At 49.0% G+C, this 15046-nt stretch overlaps 1 protein-coding gene across 10 annotated transcripts in view; it reads left to right on the forward strand.

Annotated features, from left to right (window-relative positions):
- The window catches only part of KIFC3 (kinesin family member C3), a 46716-nt gene extending 33726 nt beyond the window's left edge, over window positions 1-12990 (forward strand). For 7 of the 10 annotated variants that reach the window (XM_081963290.1, XM_081963289.1, XM_081963286.1 and 4 more), the window contains 7 exons: window positions 2668-2798; window positions 3338-3461; window positions 4642-4771; window positions 6143-6372; window positions 8537-8671; window positions 9983-10115; window positions 12653-12990. In XM_081963290.1, coding sequence (XP_081819416.1) covers window positions 2668-2798; window positions 3338-3461; window positions 4642-4771; window positions 6143-6372; window positions 8537-8671; window positions 9983-10115; window positions 12653-12678 — 909 coding nt within the window. In that variant the 3' untranslated portion in view covers window positions 12679-12990. Of the gene's footprint in view, window positions 1-2667; window positions 2799-3337; window positions 3462-4641; window positions 4772-6142; window positions 6373-8536; window positions 8672-9982; window positions 10116-11014; window positions 11048-12652 lie in introns of all 10 variants that reach the window. The other 3 variants (XM_081963294.1, XM_081963292.1, XM_081963293.1) reach the window with 3 other exon arrangements.
- The last annotated feature ends 2056 nt before the right edge of the window (window positions 12991-15046 follow it).

Genomic DNA, 15046 nt, shown 5'->3' on the forward strand with positions numbered 1-15046 from the left:
TATGTTCTAGCTGTGCTCCTTTAAATCTTTTCTGCTACAGTTAATAAAGCTATTCTTTGTTGTAAATTGATCCACATTTTTCTTTTTTTATTCTCTTATACGTTAATAAGGATACAGTGTTATGCAGAGGTGTACTTATAACAATTTTATAGACAAATGATACTATTTACAGTCACGCGGGGGGCGCGAAATGTTTTCTTCTTCCTAGGGGGGGCATGACAGAAAATAATTGAGAAGCACTGGATTAGGGGAAGAGATTTAAGACAGCCACTCCCTAGAATCTCTCAGGGTATCTCTGTTGGGGTGAGAGTAATAAGGGTTAATTCTGGCAAGAGTCTGTCTATTGGTGTGAGTAAATAAAGACTTAATTTTGGTTTGTGTTACATCATTCTTGGACAGGGCCTGACACTGCTTATTTCACTTTCATGACTTGGCTTGCAATCAAAACATAAGCAGTACCAAAGGCCCCCAAAATAAAAGAACAATACACAATACAAAACGTCAAAACAATCAAAAACCATGCAATGCAGTCACTGGGAGAGCACAGTCATTCAAGGACAGCACAGCCACTGGAGGGGTTCTCCACCACTTTCTGATCCCAGGGCCAGGTGGCCAAGTCAGCTCTTCAGGTCCTTGGTGGAAAGCTACAGTACCCAGGAGGCAGAACTTAAGTCTGGACACCAGCCTGAGGAGAGTGGGCAGCGCCACAGCATGTGTGATGGTCTTAGCATCCCTGAGCTGGCGAGCGTATTCACTCCTACCACAAAGGAGGAGAGTCTTAAACTCTCGGGGTAATGGAGTACTTGCTCGGGATGTGAGGAAGAACGAAGCCAATAATTTCCACAAAGCATTTACATTACTTTGGTTGCAGTAAATTTTATCCATTATTTTGGGGTGATGCTTGGATGAGAAGCTTGTCTAAAGTAACCTGAGATCTGTTAAACCAAGATTAGCCACACATTTAGGGAAATTGTAAAATAATTGACTTGGCCTTTTTTTTTTAATTAAAAATTTTAATAAATTTTACAATTCTCACCCCTTCCCTCTTCCCGCCCTCCCTCCCCCCGACCTCCCAGAGCAAAGTACAGGGTATAAACATTTAACAACCATACGCTAACATAAGCTAACTAATTTTAACCTATTACTATACTTGTGCTTTAACTCCCCCTTTATTAAACTAACTTTGAATAAATTGTAGCGTTCCTTATGCCTTCATTCATAAGCTAACTGAACTTTTTTAGTCCGGTATTTGTTTTGAATATAGTCGATCCATCTTGACCAATCCAGGTTGTACTTCTCATCCGAATGATCTTTCAAATACGCTGAAATTTTGGCTATCTCTGCTAAGTTTGCTACTTTTAATGTCCATTCTTGGATAGTGGGCAACTCTTCCTTCTTCCAGTATTGCGCCACCAACAATCTTGCTGCCGTCGTTAGGTTCAAGATCAGATTAGTTTCTATAACAGTACAATCTGAAACTATACCTAACAAAAACAACTGGGGTGTGAACTTTATCCTCTTTTTCAACATATTTTGAATAACCCACCATATTTTTATCCCAAATGCTTTAACTTTTTTACAAGTCCACCAGATATGGTAGTAGGTGGCATTAACACAATCACATCTCCAACGTTTAGATTGTAAGTTCGGATACATACAGGCTAGCCTTTTTGGATCCAAATGCCATCTGTACAGCATCTTGTAAAAATTCTCTCTCAAGTTCTGAGCTTGTGTGAATTTTACATTTCTTACCCAAATCTCTTCCCATGTTTCCATCACTATTGGTTCTTCAAAATTTTGTGCCCATTTTATCATACAATCTTTAACTAATTCTGTTTCTATTTCTATCAATACATTGTACAGCCTTTTTATGTGCATTGGACCCTGATCCCTAATTTGTTTTATCAGGTTATCCTCACTTTGGATAATACCGAGTTTCTGGTCTTTTTTTCCATCTAGCCTGTAACTGACCATACTGGAACCAAATTTGAATTATCCTTTTGTCTCTTAATACTTGGCCTTTTTTGAACTATTCCAAGTTCAAAAGGCACTCAAACCAATTTCCAGGAAGGGTGGTGGCAAAAACAATTGTATTAAGAAATTGGAATTATTCCAGATGTCAAGGAATGGTTCTTACAATGTGTGAGCTCTGTGTCTTGGGAAAGGCAACATTTTCTACTAATGAAAGAATGGAACAACGTGTGTTGCTAAGGCAGAGATTCTGGGATATCTTGCAATGATTTTTTTCATTGTTCATCTTACGATAGCAAATTCATTGGTGAACCAGTGACTAGGGATGAGCATAAAATATAAGATAGATTCTTGTCTTTTTCTTCTCTGTTTGTACTTTTAATTGCTTTTATTTTTTTCTTCAATAAACATATTTTTTTTAACAAATGAAAGCATGGGGGTTTGACCTCCACCAGACCCTCGACCTTGGGTGAGTCACGAGTTTCTTTCTGGGGTGCTTTCCCCCTCCAGGACTTGGAAAAGAGAGCAGGGATGGAGTTGGCAGCCCACGAGAGTGCCCAGGTCTGGGTTTTTTCAGGGTCCCCCTCAGGCCGCCCCCTGGGGGTATCTCTAAAACGGCCACTTCCAGTTTCTTCTCTCTTGGAATTCCTTCACTTTTAACACCGACACGAGGCGTCTCTCTGCTTTTCTCATCAGGGCAGCCCGGAAAACCCCGGGATCAACCAGCGGGCCCTGAGGCTTCTCTTCTCGGAGGTGCAGTCCAAGGCCCCCGACTGGGATTACAGCATCACCGTCAGTGTGGCTGAAATCTATAATGAGGCTCTCAGGTAACGGCGGGAACCAGCAGGCGGAGAGTCCTTGGACAGGGCTGGGAAGAGGGGCTTCGGCGGGTGGGGAGGGCAGCCCCTGCCTGCATTGGTTGGCGCCACAGTCACTTTTTGCAGGTGGGGGGAGGGGGCTTCAGAGTTGGGCTTGGTGATCTTCCAAAGCACCCCCCCCTCCAAATCACCTAACCCTCCCTCCCTCTCCCTCTCCCTCTCCCTCTCTCTCTCTCTCTGGACAAAGGGAAACGGTGCACAAAGCTGCCTCAGGCCAGGGCAGCCACACCTGGTTGTGGTTTGTCTGACTTTATTTGGGTGAGGAAGTAAAGTCTTTGAACTGAGAAGGCCTTAATCCTGGGTTTTCCAGCGAAATGGCAGATTCCCCGAAGCGCTGAGTGGGGTTTGGGGCTGCGCACTTCTCTTATCCTTTTGCACCTTAACGACAGGAAGTTGCTTCCGTCTTTGCATTTTGGCCATTTGGCCCCTCTTCCCTTTCTCCCGGGACGGACGGAGGCCTCCTGCCTGACTCTCTCTCTCCCTTTCAGAGACCTGCTTGGAAAGGAGCCCCAGGAGAAGCTGGAGATCAGACTCTGCCCAGATGGCAGCGGGCAGCTTTATGTCCCAGGCTTGACCGAGTTCCCTGTCCACAGCGTGGAAGACATCAACCAGGTTAGCGGGGACAAGGGGGGCTTCCTGGTGTGCTCCGAGAGGGGGAGTCCATTCCCTTCCTGAAGCACTTCCTGAGATGGAGCGTTGGCTGCAGTTTGGGCAAGTCAGAGAGCCGAAGCTGAGGTTTTCCCACTCTGAGCTGCCTGCGGTTCCAGAATGCCTCAGCAGTTTGCTTGGGATTTTAACAGCCGCCAATTCTGTGTTTAGCCCTTGAGTGGAGGGCTCCCCCGTGGAGTGGAGCTTGGGTAAGAACAGCTGAAAAGAGGCAGAGACGTCCAGGGAGATATCAGCCCTTCTACCATCCTGGGATGAGAACAGGAGGATCCGAAGCTGAACATGGCAGATCCGGCTTATTCTCTCTTCCTCCCAAAGCTGTTCCCAACCAAGAAAACTAAATTCTCAGACCATTAATCCCGTCAGTCAGATCCGTTGCAGGGAAAAGGTGTGACAGAGTCTTGGATGCTGCATAGATGCTCTTCAGCTCTACCTGTTAGGGCAGGGGCTCTCTTCTGACCCAGCTCCCCAAACACGACAAAACCTCTGAAGTGAACTCAAGAGATTCCTTGATTAGGAGCACCAGCAGCCCCGGCAAAAGTTTCTCTCTCACTGCAGGCTAACAAGTCCGTCTGGCAGGGAAATGAATAGTTGTCTACCACCTCTATTGGTCTCCGCCTCCTGCCTTTTATCCCCAGAACTAGGGTGGGACTTCACTAGCAGTGGTGGCTCTTCCATCCCAAGAACCGGCCCATAGATTTCCACTGCTCTCCTCTCCTCTGCCTTCTGCGCATCCGCATGTCAGGCACTGGACCCAGCTGTTCCTCCTCTTCCTCATCAGCCACCTCCAGACTTGGGGGCTGTTGACTCTCCATCTGAGGGCTGGCAGACGGCTCAGGGTCCACCTCTGTCTCTCTGCCAGCTCCACTCCCTCTTCCCCCTCGGAGCTCTCAGGTTGCCCTGATGCTGACCCCTGATTCCTACGCCACCTTCTCCTCCTCTGATTTGGCTGCTGGAGGGGCTGGCAGCCGACAAGCCACAGCAGCCTCCTTCATGCCTCTGATCCTCTTTCCAAGACCCCTTGATGGAGGGAAGAAGTGGCGGTGCAGGATTTTGCCGGTGTCTTTCTTTTGCAAACATTTCCAGGCTCAGGGAATTCCATTGCAGTTCCTCCACTTTTCTCCAGGTCTTTGAGTTTGGTCACATCAACCGAGCAACGGAGTGCACCTACCTGAACGAGCACAGCTCCAGGTCTCATGCCCTGGTCATGATCACAGTGCGGGGGACCGAATGCAGCACAGGAATAAAAACGACAGGTTGGTATGGATTCCTCCTCTGATTCACGAGTGAATATCAGACCATTAGCCAGGGGGACCGACGGGAGACGGGCGGATCCTGGTTGGGGCTCCTGCAGTAGCCGGCTGTAGGCTGAAAAACAGATGGCATTCACACTCCTGGGTGCCCGTCCTTTTGCAGTCACATGGCAACGGACAATTGCATCTCTTCCGTTTTTGGTAAGGCTAACTTTGCCACTGAAGGTTTTTCAGAAGAGACTGGACTTAAGGGAAGCCTCCGGAGGGCGAAAAATGCCCCCAAATCAGCTGGCCAGCGCACGCATGCACCCTGGAGCTGACAGGGCAATGCCTTGCATGCCCTCAGAAATGGCTCTGCATGAAACCTGTGGCATGTGTGCCATAGGTTCTCCATCACAGGAATAGGGTTTCCTGCTCAGGCAGAAGTGGGTTGGACTAGAAGACCTCTGAGGTCCCTTCCAACTCTGTTATTTTGTTATTCAAAATTTTCTTACAAAACTTATGTCCTCCAGAAGAATTCATATACACTTGAATGCTACATCAGCAAAAAGGTGTAAATAGTTTTTTACATTTTTCTGTAACTTATGCTCTTTGCGAAGGGGTTTCGCCATTTTTTAAATATTTCCATGTTGTATGCTTGGGAGGGAGGATTGAGGAGCCACATTACAAAATTCCAAAAAATGCAGAGGGAAAGGATAATTGCATTCTAGAACTTGCATGATTTCTTTAGATGTTCAAATTAAGATTGTTTCCCATGAACATGCAAATGAGTTTGTGTCTGTGGGTAGCAGTGGAGAGAGTTTATCAAGTAAGAACATCGATCCATCTTGTGTGCCATGATGTGCAGTGGTTAGAATGCAGGTTAGCTCATTGCTCACTACCAGGAGTTCTACTCTCACTGGCTTAAGGTTGACTCAGCCTTCTGTCCTTCTGAAGTTGGTAAAACGAGGACCCAGATTCTTGGGGGCAACAGGCTGACTCTGTAAACTGCTCATAGAGTGCTGCTGTTGTTGTTGTGTGATATTGTTAAGATTGATTTCAGTGGGTCCATTTGATGAATCAGTGGGCATCTGCAGGCAGAGCAAAGTCCTGGGGCCGCCCAGCCTGTTCCCAAAAGTCCATTTCAAAAGGATCAGTTCATGTCTCTGATGAGAGCTGCCTATTCCAGGGAGACGGGAGGGGGGGGGGCAGAAGGATGAACGAGGGCTTTGCCACAGCCGCCACCTCCCTGCTCGTCACTTGGTCTGCCCCCTCCCCTGCCCAAAAGAGTTCGGCCAGGTTTGCAGCCTTTGCTAGCTTGGTCTCCCATGGGTGCCACCATGAAAAGAAAGAAGCTTTGGGCAAGGGCTTCAGTGTCTGCCTTCTCACCTGCAGGGAAGCTGAATTTAGTAGACCTGGCAGGATCTGAGCGTGTGGGAAGATCCGGTGCAGAAGGGAGCAGGTTGCGTGAGGCTCAATACATCAACAAGTCGCTTTCGGCTTTGGGAGATGTGATCTATGCGCTGCGTTCCCGCCAGTCCCATGTGCCATTTCGCAACTCCAAGCTGACTTACCTCCTCCAGGATTCCCTCAGTGGTGAAAGCAAGACTCTCATGATGGTCCAGGTGAGCAATTTTAGAGAAAGGTGAACTTGGGTTTTTCATTTTTCAAGTGACCTAGGCACGAAATGCAGGCTCCTGGTTTTGCATCCGATGCGCCTGCTTTGATGGTTATGTCAGACGATGCGTTGGAGTCCTGTACATCAGTGGCCGATGTGGCTCCTTTGGGATCATTCCAAAAACGCTTTTATATCGGCTGGTCTCCCCCCTGTGCCTGCCTGCCCTGCCCTTGGCAATCACCCAGCCCTCCTTGGAAAAAGGCAGCTGAAGCCCCCTCCCAGAGTTCAGAGCCTGTGTCCCCTTGTGTGCATCGGGGGTGGAGGGGGGGGGCACAAAGCACAAACGGGGGGGCAGGACCACAGGAACACGAAAACTGGTTTTCTGAACTTGGATCTTTATTTATCCAAAGCGGCTTCCAAAAGTTGCTCCCAAAGTGAGATGGGAAGCATATAAATATAATAAATAAGTAAAAGCTCACAGTAAGTCCCGAGTCTCCAAAAGTATCTCAGAAGAGAGCTTAAAGGGGATCCCCCCCCTCTGGCCCCCACAATCATCAGTGGAGAATCAAATGTTGCTCCTGGACGAGTGAGTCCCACGCCAAGCTCTCCTCCTTGCACCCTCTAGCAGTTCTTGCTACTCGATGCACCTGGTTTGCTCAGGGGGCCCCAAAGGGAACTCAAAGGGGGGCTGAGGCTGCCTGGTTACAGGTTTGGAAAATGCTCAGGGCTGGTGGTGATTTACCACACCGACGGATCCAAGCTGGTGGGTGTCTCTAATGGATCCCAAAAATGACGTTGCTCCGGAAGGGTCTTTGGTGGAGACTGGAGGGTGGGGGAAACCCAGGCCAAGCCATACGGGTGAGAAGGAGCAAATGCCTCCTTCCCTAATCAGACAAGTGATTTAGCCATTTCAGAGAGTTCTTCCATCTTCACAATCCATTCCTCTCTCTTGTCAGTATTTCTGTAATTCTGTTCATCTTCCGTCAGAGTGGAGCCTCCCTGCAGTTACAATTCATTTATATTTAGAGGTCACCCGTCTTGTCTTCAAGGCGACGCTGGGAGTCCTTGGGTTAAAATGGCGATGAGGATCGGGATTTCTGTGGCTGAACGATGTCCTGATGGGTGGTGTCACGTGGCCACGTTGCTTAGTGACAGCAATCCCTCATTGTGGTCGCTAAGTGAAAATGGCAGGTTTTTATGTTAGTATTTCTTTGCAACTTCCTGCTGACTTCCAACAACCAAAGTTGGTCAGGAAGCTGGCAGGAAATTGTGTGGCCCAGGCCAGGCAGGAGGTGAGAGAGAGAGGGAGGGAGGGAGGGAGGGAGGGAGGGAGGGAGGGAGGGGTGCGCAGTGACCAGAGAGACACAGCAGCAGCAGCAGCAATGGGGGGGGGGAGGCCGCTGCCTGGTTGGAGAGGGGAAGGGTGGGAGGCTTGACAAGGGTGTGTGGGTGACAGGGATGCCCAGTGGGATCATGGGGGAGGGGGGAGCAATGAGGTGGTTTTAGCTGGTGTGCGAATGGTGGGGTGTCTGCCAGCACCCGAGGGGGACCCAGGGTGAGTGCAGTAAGGCTTGGGAGGACGAGGGAGACGGTTCCCAGCAGTTTCTGCAGCTTCCCTGCTGGCTTCCCCATCGACTTTGCTTGTGGAAAGCAGACAAGGAAGACCACAAATTGTGATCACAACTTTCTAGTAACAGCAGGACATCATCATTTTATATTTCTCTGGAATTGTAAGACAATGCCCATCTAAGTCCTCTTAACTTCCTGCCTCCCCACAGATCCACCTGTAATTGTACCCAAAATTCCTAGCCTATTTCATCATGCGTTCTTTAACTTCTTCTTCTTCCATTCCAAATCTCAACTGTAGTTTAGGCCTTTTAGCAATTAACGTGACCCTCATGGGTAGGGAAATCCCTTCCCCATTCTGTTGGGGTTTCCTTGTCTCCCCTGATGCTTCCTGAGCAGCTCCTGAATTGGAGCCCCTCCAGCAGCCCCCCTTGGCCTGGAGACTGAACCAAGACCCCAGGAAGGCCAGCTGCCCAGCCACAAGATCTCCTCTGCCCGGCCCTTTGGGGGCACCTGGGGGGGGGGCACAGAGGCAGCCTTCTCTTCCGTAGGGGCCACTTGGGGGTTCTGGGCTGTGGGTGCCCATTCCTCCTCTCCTTTCATAGGTTTCTCCGGTGGAGAAGAATACGAGCGAGACACTCTGCTCCCTCAAGTTTGCTGAGAGAGTTCGCTCCGTGGAACTGGGCCCTGGCACTCGGAAGGCAGAAATGGGCTCCTGGACCAGCCAGGAACACTTAGAGGTACTGGGATTTCCTGTCTGCTGGGTTTTCCGCCCCCCCCCTCCATGTGGCAGATCCCTTCCTTGGAAGATGCTGTCCCCAACTCTAACCCCCCATTTCCCTCAGAGTTCCTGGAGCCTGGGGGTCCCGCAGATGGGTGCTTGGGTCAGCAAAGAGGGTCCAGCCATCCTGGGTTGCCCCTTTAGCCTTTCCCAGGAAGGTGAGGGGTCGCCGTGTCCTGATTGCACCAGGACCCTCACAGGGCAACTGTAACGGCCAGAATGGGTTTTTGGAGGCAGCCTCCGTGCGCCTGGGGTCCTGGTGGCAGGTGGACAAGGGCCTCACTCCTCCCCTGGGAGACACTCCAGGGAAACTGCAGCCTGCCTGCTTCTGCCATTGGACCCTTGCAAAACTTGAAGCCCGATTCAAGGTGAGGATGCAAGCTTCTGACTCCTCCCCCCCCTCCGGCTCTAGGACTGACCAGGGCAGTTTTGAAGATTTGGGGTGATGCACCTCCTAAGGCTAAGTCTAAAGGTGCAGCTGGGTGCTGAATCCTTGTCTCCCTCAAGGTGGCCACAGCTCAAGTCCCATCTGTTGGGGATCTGATGGCTCTCTGCTAGAATGGGGGATGGGGGGACAGAGCCCTGAATGGGGAGCACTTTTGCCTGGCCTTACTTGCAGGGGGAGGCCACAAGCATCCCCTTGGCCAGTTGGGCCATAGGAATCTCTCTTTGGCCCTGAACACCCAAACTTCCAGGAGAAAGCGGTTGAACTTTAGGAGCATGTTTTTGTGGACAAAGGCTGTAAAATAAGATTGGAAATGGGAGTGCAAAACGCCTACAGTTGCAAGGCTCCTCTTAAAACTCCCCAAGGCTACAGCAAAAAAAAAAAAAAAGCCAGCTTCTCTGTGCTCAGGGCTCCAGATGTTTCTGTGCAGCCAGCTGGAGAAGGGCTGGAGAAGGTTGCCCACTTCCATTTCCCCAACCTGCAAAGTTTCCTCAGTTTGAGGTCCCGAGGGAGGGAGGGAGGGAGCATGGAGCACTTGGCCCAGAGAGCTCCCACTCTGCCTGCCGTGTTTGGGGGAGCCCAGTTGGCTCAGGGTCTCATCCAGGCGGCGGTTTCCGTGTCTTCCTGGCTTGGAGGCTTCCTTTATGGCCCCTCCCAGTCCCAGCCGTGATTCTCCATCGAGGGAGGGAGGGCATCTCTCACCAAGCGGAGTCTGAATCTGGTGGGGAAAGGAGGGGGGGTCGGTGTCGGGGGGGGGGATCTTGGTTGCTTTGGCAGACGGAGCGGAGCCCGTCACACCTTCTGAAGGAACCTTCCTGGTGACAGCCACAGCTCTGTTTCCCTGTGGCTGCTTGTCTCCAGGTGGAGCCCCCTGCCGCCCTCCAGCCCTGCATCCGAACCCAGCCGTCCCCTCGAACGGGGCGATCGAGCTCCCTTCGGGTAAAGCCCCAGAGTGCAGGTAAGAGCCCTTCCGTTGGCAGAGCTGCTTGGGCTCCTCCAAAGAGAGAATCTCCCCCAAGAGTCAGGCTGGGCCGTGGGGAGGGAGCTCAGTCTGCTTCTCTGAAGCCTCCTGGGCATCTGGCAGGAGCGCCCAGCAGGGTCCTCTGGATGCCACCAAAGGTGCCAAGAGTCCAGACACCAGGTGGGCATCCTTTCTTGCCACAGGGATTTTCTTCTTGTTTGCATCCATGTGTGCCTAGTTGGGATGCAAATCACCCAACACTCCCCAACTGTGCTGAGGATGCCCCCCCCCCCACCGCCTCTTTCCCAACACCCCCTTGGCAGAAGAGCCCAAGGCTTTTGGGGGGCAGAGGTTGTAGGTTCTCCCCCCCCCTCCTGTCAGAGTTGTTTGAGCCTAGAAGACGTCAGACGCTCAAGGCAGAGGAGGGCAAGGGACGGGGGGCTTATGCCCAGGGGGGGGGGCATTGGGCCCAGGAGGTTTGAAAGCGGCTGTCCCAAGAAGGGGAAGAGCAGCAGAGGGCCCGATTCAGCCAAAGAGGAGCTGGGTTTGGGGAGCATTTTGGGGGTGCTTGAAAGGGGTTGATGGCCGTAGCCATGTTGTGTAGTTCCACACACAAAGCGAAGGGCCTGGCAGGTGTAACTGAACAGCAGACAGCAAAGAAGCCTCTCCTGGAGTCCCATTCATTGCCACTTACCGTCCGTGGGGCCCTGTGCGCATCTTCTTCACAAGCTTCAGTAGGAACAGGAGCCGCCTGGTCAAACGTTTATCTGGTTATGTTGTCAGCCAGGAACTTCAGGGAGCCTTAACAATCATCCACACAATAGGATAATCAAAGCAGCTTTGGCATCCATTTGCTGCTTTGAGAGACAAACTTCAGTTATTCCGTTTGATTTCAGCCTGGAATTAAGAGATGATCCATTTGCCTCCAGGTGAGTTAGATACACGCCCGGAACACAAGATCTTACTCGGATTAACAAGGTGTTAAGTCCTGCTGTGGCCAAAACGAGGAGGAAAGCAGGATGGAGGCTGCCTTCGGGTGTCTTGTTCCTGGTCTCTAGAATTAACATCAGACGGAGCCGGGGACAAAAAATTTCACTTTCCTCTTGAATGTTGTTTTTTATTCCTTGTAACCAGGGGTGGCTTCCTGCCAGTTCTCACCTCTTCTATAGAAGAGGTTCCACAAATCTACAGTGCCGTTTAGAACCGGTTCCAGCTCCCTCCCCCCGCCTGTCCGCACATCATCACGATGAAGAGCGAGAGGAGGAATTCTGGGAGTTGAAGTCCACAAGTCTTAAAGCTGTCAAATTTGAACACCCCTGGGGGTTTTTTTCTAAAGGGTTAGGGGTGCAAGGGTTTTGTAACTTGACAGCTTTAAGACTTTTGTGCTTCAAATGCCAGAGTTTCTGAGCCAACATTTTGGTTGCTAAGCAAGAGCGTTGTTAAGTGAGTTTCACCACATTTTACAAGTTGGCCACTCCCACCCAGTCACATGGCTGGCAAGCCACTCCCACAAAGCAGGCCACACCTACAGAAGAGGTTCTAAAAAATTTGAAACCCACCACCGCTTGTGCCCCAATTGAAGATTGGAAGGAATTGGGTAATGCAGGCTGGAGCTCTGTCTGCCAGCCTCCTTACAATCCAAAACCAGAATGGAACAGGACCAGCTGTTACGTGTGGCCAATTTTTGCAGTATTCTCTTGGGAGCCTCTCCTGGTCATGTTGCCTCTCAGTCTGATCTAATTCTGCAGTCCCTCTTCTGGTTTACCTGCAAAGGCAAACGCTACAGAAGACAAGGGCAGCAAAAATAAATGGAGGGGGCTGGAAACCGATGTCCTTTGCATGTTGAAATGGACTAGATACAAACAAGTGCATTTTTGCTTTTTGCAAACGTAAAAAATGGGCTAATTTGTCCTGCTTTGCTCCCTTGTGCTGAAATGCTTTTGCACCTGGCTCACCAAGTGGCTTTCTCCAGATTTGTCCTTTCCTGGGTCCTGGAAGCACTGCCTGCTCTCCCCCTCCCCTGGTCACAGCCCCTCTTGCCCCTAGGAGGCTCTCGGCTGCAGATGCAAAAACAGCTTCATTGTCTGAAATGCTTCCTGTGCAGCAATCACAGATGTGATATTGAAGGAACGATTTGTACTGAATGAGCCAAACTGACTTTAATTCTGGTGGGTTTTGGAACGTAGCGCTTGGAAGTTTTCAAATACCCAGAGGAATAAGAAATAAAGTGCAGATTTGATTTTGCTCAGAGGAGACAAAACAAATAGAACTGCTTGATCCGTTGACCTTCACGGGCAAGGTCTGGGAATAAGAAGCCTGCGTGAAACTCCCAAGTCCAAAGAGAACATCATTTAGGTGGACTGTTTGTTCTACGGAGGTTCTGCACAGGGAAAGTTTTGGGCGCTGCCTGCAGGAGCTGCCTATTGTGGGTGCCTGCAGCAAAACGGTTGGCATGTTGGGAAGCAGCAGTTCCTCAACGTGTCTGTTCAGTGGGATCCTCTGCCAGAGGTCACTTCTCTCTCTGTTCGTTTTAGGGAAACCGAGGCCAATTCCTCTATGAAGACTGCTTGAGGTCAGGAAAAGCTGGTTCCAAAGAGGACTTTGGGGAACCACACTGGCTTTTCCAAAAACGCACCTGGGCTGAGACCACAGCAGAGACGATGCCCAGGGCTTTGGACTGCTCACCCCCGTCCGCTGCTGGCAGTGGAGCAGGGTGCTTGGAACTATTACAGACTTCAGGAAAGGATCGCTTCCTGATCGACAAGAGTTTTAACACATTTCTTTTCAAAGAGAGCAGAGGCGGTGAACACAAACTTTGCTTTTATGTATCCGTTCCCTTTCATTTTTATTTGAATAAAAATGTTGCACCCAGTCGGAATTCTTGGAAACCCAGAAATTTATTGCTAGTATTTTATTGTTCTATGTCATCTCAATCTTACATGGTACCGAAGGGCAATGTGAAAACTATGATGGAAATGCAGTCAGGCAGAGCTGAAGGAGTTCTGAGTTATCCTTCATCTCAGGGACTATTTTAACTCTTGGCAGGCCTTAAAGATACAGTTAATCCCTTAACGAACATTTGAAGTTACGCGATCGGCGCCCTCTCGCATTTCCAAACAAGGCCCAAAACTACTATTCTTGCAGCACCACGGCAGTTGTTCGCTCTTATGACCACAGAAGCTCTCCAACATTTGTCCTGCACGTTGCTGGCCGAAATGGAGCTTTTGATATCCAGAGGCTCCATTTCTGTCTGCAAAAGCCCAGGGGAGGCCCTTAGGGGGGCCGGAGAGGAGACTGCTTTCTAAATCTTCACAAGGAAAGTGACCCGGAGCAATTTGGGCCAGCCTGAGGTATTTGAGTGGGTGGTCTTAGGCAGGTGACCTCTTCTATGGGTAGGCCCCTCCATGGCCTTCCCCACTCTGAAATTCTGTGTGTGCACTTAAGGAGCCTTACATTCGATTAGCAAATGGGTGGGCGAAAGGCGGGAGTGATCACGTTCAAGGTACGAGATTCACTACCACAGATCCAGGCTCCGTTACATTCGTAATTCAAGGACCACCTGTATTTCTCTTTCCAGACTGTTAAAAAACCCTTCATAGAGTTAAGTGTTGGACAGGTTGCTAGGCTGATGGCAAATTCCACCCCCCCCTCCCCCTCCCAATTTGCTCATCGTTTTGGTTATCAAATTGATGTAATTGTGTTGGGTTCTTTTCCATTGTTTATTTTATTGTTTTATTTCTATTTATACTCTTTTCATTTCTTCCTTTTTATTGTTGTAAGCCACCTAGAGTAGCCCCACAACGAGATGGGTGGCAAATAAGCTTAACAAATAGTTTGTGTTTAATCTATAGAATAGAGATTAATTTTGCCTTCATTTTTTACATTTTAAATTTTCTTGGGAGTAAGAATGTCTCCAAGGTTACATTAATGAATAGCTCAAGAGGACATCTCCTCAAAGGTACAGACTTGGGGGAAAAAAGAACAAAGCAATGACTTTAATTTAGGCCCCATCCGGGGGGATTATTTTGGCCGAGATATATAAATAGCTGATGGCTAAAGATGGCAATCTTATTACTCTTGGCTAAACTGGTATCTCAAAATCCTCTTGCTATTTATGGGGCACGTGATAAGACAGGCTGGGGTTCTTGTACTTTTAGCTGCTGCACTTCAGTTTTGAAAATGTAACAAATCAAAATCGAGACTGACATTAATTTTATGTATAAAATTACAAGTGATCTTAGATCATCTACCCTTTTTTTGGCATGGACGGCCAGAGTGAGGCAAGTCAAGTGTTGAGACATTCAGCAAAACAAACCGATCCGCAGCAATGAAACAATCCAGAGGAAGAAAGCAAAAGGAAAATACTGGGCACTTCCCAACATTTCCTTAGAGATGGTTCGAATTGGTAGCCACCTCCTCTTCTTCCTTCTCCTCTCTTCTTGAAAGACAGAAAGTGGTCCTCAGCGTGTTTTTTAAAATATATTTACAAATAAATATTAAATCTACAAATACAGGTTGAGATAGCTTGTGTGTGTGTGTGTGTGTGTGTGTAATTATATACATATATAAAATCTCATCAGAGTTTCACAGGGCTTCAAATGTTGATCTATATTTTTGTTGGAGAAGAAATAAACATTTTAGAGGAAATTTAGATAGGACTACAAACACACACACATTTTAAAGGAAATTAAACTCTCATAAATGAGTCCCATTTAAATTTCTAAAATGTTTACTTTTCCTGCAGCAAACAAACCAAAAATAAATACAGGTCAACATGTGAAGCTTTTCCATAGAGGGATTTCAAGCTTTGCAGCTAAAAAACTGCACTGCTCTTTGGCCTTGAGCTAAACCCTCCGTTTTCAGCGAGAGCCTCTGTTATAAAGGAAGATGGTTTATTCTGAATTGCAGAATGTAGCCACCACACAAAG

Source organism: Natrix helvetica (genome assembly GCF_964273705.1).
Source record: "Natrix helvetica genome assembly, chromosome: 10".
NCBI classification, from domain to species: domain Eukaryota; kingdom Metazoa; phylum Chordata; class Lepidosauria; order Squamata; family Natricidae; genus Natrix; species Natrix helvetica.